This window comes from Nothobranchius furzeri, chromosome 7, assembly GCF_043380555.1.
Source record: "Nothobranchius furzeri strain GRZ-AD chromosome 7, NfurGRZ-RIMD1, whole genome shotgun sequence".
NCBI lineage: Eukaryota > Metazoa > Chordata > Actinopteri > Cyprinodontiformes > Nothobranchiidae > Nothobranchius > Nothobranchius furzeri.
Genome location: NC_091747.1, coordinates 75,768,803 through 75,777,713, shown reverse-complemented (window position 1 = coordinate 75,777,713; position 8,911 = coordinate 75,768,803). Strand labels below are relative to the sequence as shown.

At 42.6% G+C, this 8,911-nt stretch overlaps 1 protein-coding gene across 4 annotated transcripts in view; it reads right to left on the bottom strand.

Annotated features, from left to right (window-relative positions):
* Window positions 1-4,403, bottom strand: part of rbfox2 (RNA binding fox-1 homolog 2) — a 70,699-nt gene extending 66,296 nt beyond the window's left edge. The window contains exons 1-2 of one of the 4 annotated variants that reach the window (XM_015954249.3): window positions 4,187-4,392; window positions 3,363-3,556 (exon numbers count right to left, since the gene is read on the bottom strand). In XM_015954249.3, the coding sequence (XP_015809735.1) occupies window positions 3,363-3,533 (171 nt within the window). In that variant the 5' untranslated portion in view covers window positions 3,534-3,556; window positions 4,187-4,392. Of the gene's footprint in view, window positions 1-3,362 lie in introns of all 4 variants that reach the window. The other 3 variants (XR_001572580.3, XM_015954248.3, XM_015954247.3) reach the window with 3 other exon arrangements.
* Window positions 4,404-8,911: the final 4,508 nt, after the last annotated feature.

The following is an 8,911-nucleotide window of genomic DNA, read 5'->3' as shown; positions in this document are numbered from 1 at the left end:
CACCACTGTTGTGTGAGGTTCTCCGCTTAATAATATCAGAGAAGGGGAAACAGCCGGCTGCTACCGCTTCAACTTTAGGACAAACTACCAGAGTCCCAAAAAGAAAAACACCATTTGAATTTGCAAACAACAAACGACATTCGGACCTAGAAAACTGCGACTAGTCTTTGGACCTTTCCAGTTTCCTCTGGCAATGTGGGTTTCCGGTTCCGGCAGAAGCATCTCAGGGAAGATACCCGGAGGGAGGGGGTGACTGTTCCATGACTGTGTTTACGTTCAAAACCTAGCTTGTTTGCAGATTGACTGTAGCAACTTGAAGTTTGGACAATTGGACAAATTATTCGACGATCTGCAACTGGCCAAGCCCTTCACCAATTATTTTTTAATGAGCGATATTTTTTATGCCTGTGAATACTTGCAGGTGGGACATTGCAAGCATTTAAATCAAGTCAGCATCTTCTTTGAAACACATTCTACGCATACTGTAAATCATTTGACAGCCATGACTCTTGCGATTCCAGTGATATATTGCAATCAAAGATTCAACCCCAACTGTAGACACAGTAAACTCTTGTCAAACTACTTGGAAATTCTAACTAATGTCTAACTCACCATTCAAGGCCTCATTTAATTGACAGAATAAAGCAATCTCCAACAAGAACGGTCATTTTACATCCAGAAGTTCAATAAAATAATTATTCCACAACAACTCTTGCAGTCAAAATCCATCATAACAAACCAAAGAAAACATTTCCCTAAGACGTGCTTCTCAAAATCCCCATTAGCATCCAAATGTTAGCTTCAAACCTTCGAGTAACATCTTCCCGAACCAACAGGTGAAGGACTACCCACCCTTTGGTGAGGCAAAATGATCAGCTATTGGCTGAGAGGTCAGAAGAACTACTTTATTATCATGTGTGTAGCGTGAACCACCTATGGCGCAGTTTATAGTTGATTGATGCATCAAATAGCCAATGAAATTTGGAAAACAACAAAGTCTCACATGGAACCCTTGTGGCTTTCTTTCACAAACTGAGTAAGAATGGTTTCGATTGGTTGAGCACTTCGTGCAGTGTGTCAGCCCCACAGAACTTTTAAATGGCTTCTGAGTGAATATATCGCCCATTGTGATTTCTTTGCATTGACGAATAAATTACTTGTAAATACTTTTATCACCCAACCTTAATCAAAATAATTTAATTTGAAACTCAAAACATTTGCTCATTTGATTTCCTCCGGCCCCTGAACGCACGTTTGCCAAGCAGCATTAAAGGGGAAATATTTACACAAACCTCATCATCCTCTTGAGCTGCCAAGTGAGTCTCTAATGCATAAACACTCCAAAAGTGACAAAAATCCTCCCATCTGTTTTCTGCATTCGTTTCAGGAATTATGTGCCTGAAACAAGCCATTTCAAAAAGTCCTAGTTTGTGACATCACAAACAGGGAAATCAGAATAGAACCACCTCGCAAGTGCAAAAGAGAGCTGCAGAAGTAGCAGCTCTCCTATGAGCCCCTCTTGATTTTGGAGTTTCTTAGCTTATGGCAGCCTGAATGAGGGGTTGGTGGGCGTGGCCAGCTCCAGCTTGCTTTCTTAAAGTGGCAGAGCCCTGAAATGGCTCATTCTGAAAGCTACTGAAACTGTCGAGAATAAAACTGCTGAAACTGTTTTATGTCAGCAAGATTTTGTGTGAAGAACTTTATGAACATGTTTGGTATTGAGCATAGAACTATTGTAAGTTAAGAAAAAAAGCCATAATATGTCCCCTTTTAAAAATGTCTTTCAACCATTGCTGAGCACCAATTCTCACAATTAATACCAGATTTTCCATGTAGACAGTTTTGCTTCCATTAAACTATTTTTCAATCTTTTTTAAAGACTAGATTCTTTTTAATAACCTCAAGATGAGAGACACTTTTTAAAAAGGCAAGTGGTTGATTTTGGCCCATGGTTTGCATAACTGGCCAATCTGGAGCCTCATCCAAAATTTGATTTAAAACATTATGTAATTGTGCATCATTTACAAGCAGTAACAAATAAATTCTGACTTTTTCTCCCATGAACACAAATCTCTATGTTGGTGTTTTACACAGGGTATCTGCAGGTTTAAGGGAGCCAAATTTAAGACTTTTTAATACCTTTTTAAGGCCACTTTGACCAAATTTAAGCTATTTTTTAAATAAAATTTAAACTATAGCTTCCAGCTATTGCCTGGAACCGGTGCGAACCACGTTGCGAACGTGGGATTAGCCATCCAGTTACCATAAAAGTTGCACTTCCCCATGGTGCAATCTCCCACTAGCTTAAACAGCTAATGTGCTCATCTAAAAAAAAAACCATTCATAACCAACTGAATGTGTACGGTTCCGCTTACGCCAACATCATACACAAAAAATGCTGAACACTAACTAGAAATTCATGAAAATTGAAATAAAATAATCTTGTTTATTGGGTCTTTGGTAATTTAAGACCTTTGGAAACTGTATTTAAGGATTATTAGTAATTTTTAAGGATTTTTAAGGCCTTAAATTTGGAAAAGCAAATTTAAGACTTTTTAAGACTTTTTAAGGACCCGCAGATACCCTGTTACATCCAGAATCATAATTTTCAACCTAATCATACAGTTTAAAATGTATTCTGTTAATGTATTTTTTAGATAATTTAGAATCAGCCAAAACTGGTATTGGCAGAGCTGAAAAGAACGTGGAAATCCATATTGGCCCTTAAACTCAGTATCGGTACATCTTTTAGGCTCATTAGGTTTGGCTACATAACTGATCACAGATCAGTGGTTATTTAAAATTCATCCCACTAATTATCGAACCTTGCAACCTAAATAATTACTGATGAAAGAAGAAAAACACATAACGTGAAATATGGCCGTAACTGTTATTAAGTACTATTTACTATCTATTACAAAAAAAGTTAGCAGGCATTTCTTCAAATGTGTTGGGGATCCGATCAGGTCCCCTTTATTCATTACCCAGAGTTGGGTGCAGACTTTGGGAAGCACATGGGTTGGTGGACCAAGCAGATGTTTTAAGAATGAAGCCTGATCACCAGGTTTTTGATAAGTGGATTACTGGAATTGGCCCTTACAGTCGGAACTCCATGAATACGGCTTCTCTGTGTCTGTGCAGCACATGCAGCTGTTGGTATGTGTTGGTATTTCCTTCACACCTGCTAACGAACAAAGCACAGTCCACGAAGGGCCTTCTGCTGCAGCTGCAACTCAAAACTATGCCTCTGCAACCATCAATTAATCGATTAACCGAAGAGGCAAAAACACACCAACAGGAATTATATTGCAAAAAGCTTAAATCTGGATCACTGTATTCGGATTAAAGATTGCCCTCCTCACCTGTCCGACCTCACCGATTCCTCCAGAGCCGTCGATGCGGGGACGCTTGCACTCTGCCCCGGTGGAGTCCATAAGAGCGGCCGCCGTCTGTCCGTCGGGCTCCGGGTCTCCGCGCTTCATGCCCCGTACAGCTGCAGGAGCGCTGCACGGGTTCGGGTGCACTCCGGCCATGGATTCCAGCTCCCTATCCCGGTCTAGGAGGGCCCGGGACACAGGCAGCATGATGGATGCAACGTCGGTCGACATTAACATTTATAACTCTTCTTCTTATCTCTTATTGCTCAGCTAAACTGGGGCTAAGATCGCCTACAGTAACAACCCCCTTACACCTCTAGAGCCAGTCGGATTAAAAGGTCGCAAAATGCCAAGTTTGTGAGAAGAATATTCGTCTAGTAAACAAACAGCCCATAAACACCACTTTCCTTTTACCGTAAATAAAAAAACTCACGCAGGCTTATTAGAAGCTAAGTGGCTCCTGTATTTATTTACTGCAGGGCTGCCTGAGAGGCCTGCGCTATTTCAGATAATAACAAAAACAATGAAACAAACACCGATATTAGCGATGGCTCCTTAGCTCAGCCTGCCGCTCACTTTCCGTTTGCGCGTTTTTCCCCTCTCTCTAAGGTCCGAATGTTTCAGGAGCGCTAAATCAACCTCCTACCGCAACCTCAACATGTCCTCCCTGTCGCCTTTTCCCTCCCTATCAGACACGGAGAGGCTCACAGAAAGTCAACCCTCCTCATGTTAGTCCGCAAGTCTGCGTTCAGAGGAGGACAAAAAGAGAAAAGCGCTTTCTTTCTCTCTAAAAAATAAAAGCAACCAACCAAAGGACGCGCGGACGCACGGACAGACAGAGGGACGCGCGGAGGGGCTGCGGTGTTTCCTTCTCCCACTCTTGATGATTTTCTTCCCTCTCTCTCCGTTTTTTTTCTCTCTCTCCCCGCGGTGTGTTCCTGTGGCGTGTGTTACAGAAAGGAAACTGTCCTCCCTCCTCCCCTCCTGCTCAAGTCATTCCCCTCCTCCTATCTTCCGCTCTGCCTTTGAACGCTGAGCCAGGCAGCCATGCAGCCTGCAAATACACGCAGTGTGCCGCAGTGCTTCCATACATCTCACAGAGGGGAGGTGTGTGTGTTTATGAGGAGGAGGGGGTAGCCCTAAGAGACTGCCTAGCTCCTCTCAGTCCACCCCAAACCTAAAAAATATATTCTCCTCTTTAGATTCTCACCTCTACTCCTCAAGTCAGCCTTTAATGGATTCCTCTTCACTGTCTAATGGCTGGATGTTAACAGGGTGGGCTTTTCAGCAACATTTCATGCCTAACTCATTACACAACCATTACCCAGGCCAAGGTCTCCTCACCAGCACAGCTGTGAGTCATGCAGCATGGAGAACCTTATGTTCCTCTGGCAATTGTATTGCTTGGATGACACCCAGTGGTCAAAGGGTAACACCAGAGGTAAGGAGATCTGTTGGATACAAGGTGTTGCAGCCAATTAAAATGAGATGCAATGAATATTCATATTTAACTAATTTGAAACCAATTTGTCACATTAATGACGATATTTGTTTGGATACGGACTACATTTTACTCATTTTAATTAGCTGAATTTCAAACAGGCTCTCAAACTAAACCAGAAAACTTAGAATTTATGTTTATTAGCAGCAGCGTGCCACAAGAACACAATTTGTAACCTGTTTTATTTGGATTATCCAAACGTGTTCCAGCAGTGTGCATCGTCAGCCTTCGACATCTGCTGCCAACTGTTTATTAGATAACAAAACGAGTAGAGGCCCGTCATTCCTTGGTGGAAGACATATCACCCAGTTCCTTTCAGGCCTGTTTTAAACTAATCAATGTCCTCTTCTGGGCAGCCCAGTGTCAATGGTGGACTCAATCAAGTTCTTGGGAACTATCGTTTCCAGGGATCTGAAGTGGGAAACAAACATCAACTCCATCGTCAAAAAGGCTCAGCAGAGGATGTATTTCTTACGGCAACTAAGGAAGTACGGCCTACCACAAGAGCTGCTGATCATCTTCTACACTGCTGCAGTCAAATCCATACTTTGCTCATCCATCACTGTCTGGTTTAGGGCAGCCACAAAAATGGACAAATGCAGACTACAGCGTATTATCAAAACAGCAGGAAAAATCATTGGTGCCCAACTGCCCTCTGTCCAGGAACTGTACATCAGCAGGACCAGGAAAAAGGCAGTGAATATTGTCCAAGATGCCACACATCCTGCATCTACTCTCTTCCATCTCCTCCCATCTGGCAGACGCTACAGATCACTGTACACAAAAACTACCAGACACAAGAACAGTTTCTTTCCTTCAGCCATTTCTCTCCTGAATCTGTAGATTCTTTTACCATCCTTTTGCTATAGTTTTTAATACTTATTCAGTATGCTTATGGATATGTGTGTGTGTGTGCGTGTGTGTGTGGGTATGTATATATATGTGTGTGTGTAAATGAACATGTGTGTGGGTATACATGTTCTTATGTGTTTTTAGGTATTTTTATTCTCATTTATTGTGGTTGTTGTCTGTTTTAGAGAGCGAACATCTACTGAAGACAAATTCCTTGTAAATGTAATTTTACTTGGCCAATAAATCTGAAATCTGAATCTGAGATGACAAGGACTAACTCTCTCTGTTAAAAAATGCATAGATCTGCTAGCCTAGAATCTAGACCGTCATTTGCCGAAGTAAAATGATTTTGCTCAGCAATTATTTACTAATAAAGTATGGGTTGACAGGCAATAGATTTGCAAAAGTTTGATGTAAATTACAGTAAAAGATAAATAGCCAGGAGTGGTTTTAGTTCATTTAAGGACAGGGTTGTTTACCTAAGAGACAGTGTGGAGGAGCTTTAAACAGCCTGGGGGAATACGCTGCTCTGTTGTCGGTTGGGTTTTGTTATGAGTTAGCTGAATCTTTCAGCAGGAGGTAAAATAGACATAGTCCATGTTAGGTCTTTGAGCATAGTTGGCTTTGTTTTGAAGATAGATATAGTAGATGCAGGCACGCAGATAGGGTGGGGGACGATGGGGGGATCTGGCCCCCCCAGATTCAGATCGAACCCGATCCGCCCCCCCAACTAAGGCCAGAAAGAAGGTTAAGCGCTTGAAGCTTCTTTTTTCCAATTACATTGAATGCAGCATGATGTAAACAAACACCGACTCCAGAGGCGCCAAAGTGGTAAAGTGGTTGCTGCTAGGATGCAGAAATAAGCTAAAAAAGCAAGCAACGATTACTGCGTATTTAAAAAAGACCAACAGTGTAAGTAGGCGGGACCGATCTGTCTGTTTATGCGTGTTGGTTCTAGTTTCAGCACTTTATTGACAGTGTTGGGACTTAATCGTTATAAGCACCAAAGCCTCATTGCTGACTTTAACAAGTCTCATCTACAAATATGATCCCTCATGAAGTTACTACTTTACATCAGAAGATAGTGGAGATGTGGAACCTTCAGGCTAAGCAAAGTTTGGGAGTTTTTAGAGTTTGAAAAACGCCTCCCGCCGAGAGGCTCCCAGTCGGGGAGTGGAGGAGATGCGTGCAGCATGAAGAGCACAAATATTAGATAAAACGTATAATTGCCGGCAGGTCTGGTCTTTGTTGACTGATCACTTTGTCTGGTCATGACTGACTCTGATTATGAAGCAGAATATTGACTCTGATAAAGAAATTCACTCATCCAGCCGGGAAGATTGGCGCTGCTGCAGCATCAGACAGCTGGTGCTGCACGAGAGGTGTGTGGAGTTTACAAGCTGCAAACGTTGGGTTTGATGTTGGTTTAACCTTCTCTGGGACGTGATGGATGTAGAAATGATGGTAAAAACACCGCTAACGTGACAGACGTAGCGACAATGTAAAAAAAAAGCCGTAAAAATGAGGCAGATGCCGATGCGTTATATATGGAAGTCAAGTGTGTCACATAATCATAAAAAAGTAAAATATAAAATTTCAATAGAGCTTTATATATTTATATAAATAAAAACTTTAGGGCTTTTATGTTTTCTGTAAAGATTGGTATGCTGAAAATCATTTGTTTTGCATAAAGCATGAGGTTTTGGTTAGTAATTGATTGGGAGAATAACAAATGACTGATTTAAATGGTGGAGTGCCTCTGTCAGTGCGCCCCAGGGCAGCTGTGGCTACATCGTAGCTCATCACCATCAGTGTGTGAATGTGTGTGAATGGATGAATGATACACTGTAGTGTAAAGCGCTTTGGAGTCCTTACTCTGAGAGGCGCTATACAAGTGTGGATCATTTATCATTTATAGTGTTGATCAGGCAGAGCTTTGTTGCCAGTGTTCCACTGCATAATGGCTTCAAACACGTATTTAAAAGTGTTAGTTTTTATGTAAACCGTTGGATGAAATTACACAAACTGACTGAGCTCTAGTTAAGGCGCTTGCAATAGTTTGTGTATGTGCACGTGTGTGTTTGGGGGAGGGTACATTGGAACTTTATCCCCCCCAGTTTGAAAATCCTATCTGCACCCCTGGGTAGATGTCTCGGAGAGCAAACAGGTGAGCCAATGGGATGCTTTGCTGCCCTCTCCACTCTCCTGGTTTTACCATTCCCAAGCAGCAGTAGATCACAGACGACCATGTTTTAACTACATAACTCAGGCATTTGTTGTGCCGTTACTAGCCGATCAATGGTCGTGTGTGCCGACCAGGTGAGATCCGCTGTTATATGAACACAAATGACTTGAAAACTGTCAAACCTCTGCTTCTTGACCATTTGTGCAGGGGGGCAGGTGGATGGTACACTGTCATTTCCAGAGGTTCATAAATTCCTGCTGTTGAGAGCCCCAGCTCTGAGGGCTCACTCACACCTGCTGTTCTGCCAGTGGCATCATCACCAAATGTGGCTGGGGTTTAGTCCTAAATAGCTCAGGACACACCAGGGTGAGGGTGATGACTGACGATCCATAAGTGTGGTGTGCATTGCATCATATTTATACATCCATCCATTAGTGCGCTTATCTAGGGTCGGGTTGCGGGGGCAGCAACATTATCAAGAGATGCCCAGACTTCCCTCTCCCCAGCCAGGTAGGCCAGCTCCTCTGTGGGAATACCAAGGTGTTTTCTGGCCTAACGAGAGACACAATCCCTCCAGCATGTCCTGGGTCTTCCTTTGGACGTGGGGCCTTTCCAGGGAGGCGTCCAGGAGGCATCCAGACCAGATGCCCGAGCCACCTCAACTGGCTTGTCTAGATGTATAGGATCGGCTGCCTCTGGAGTCCCACAGGCCAAAAAAGACCCAATGGGGCTCTTTCTTCAGCATTCCTAACATTTCACAAAAAATTCAATTGCGATTGATTTAATCCCCAAGAACTTGCCAGCTTTTGTACATTTCTTCTATTCACCATGATTAAGCTCTTTGTAGGGACGCGTGGAAACGAAAATCACTTATGAGATTACAACTCAAACATTGTAGCATTCAACTTCAGCTCTGATGAGAACTTAACTGAAGTAATGATACTTGAACCCTGTAATCAGCAGCACCTCTCATTTATATTCAGGTACCCTTAAGAT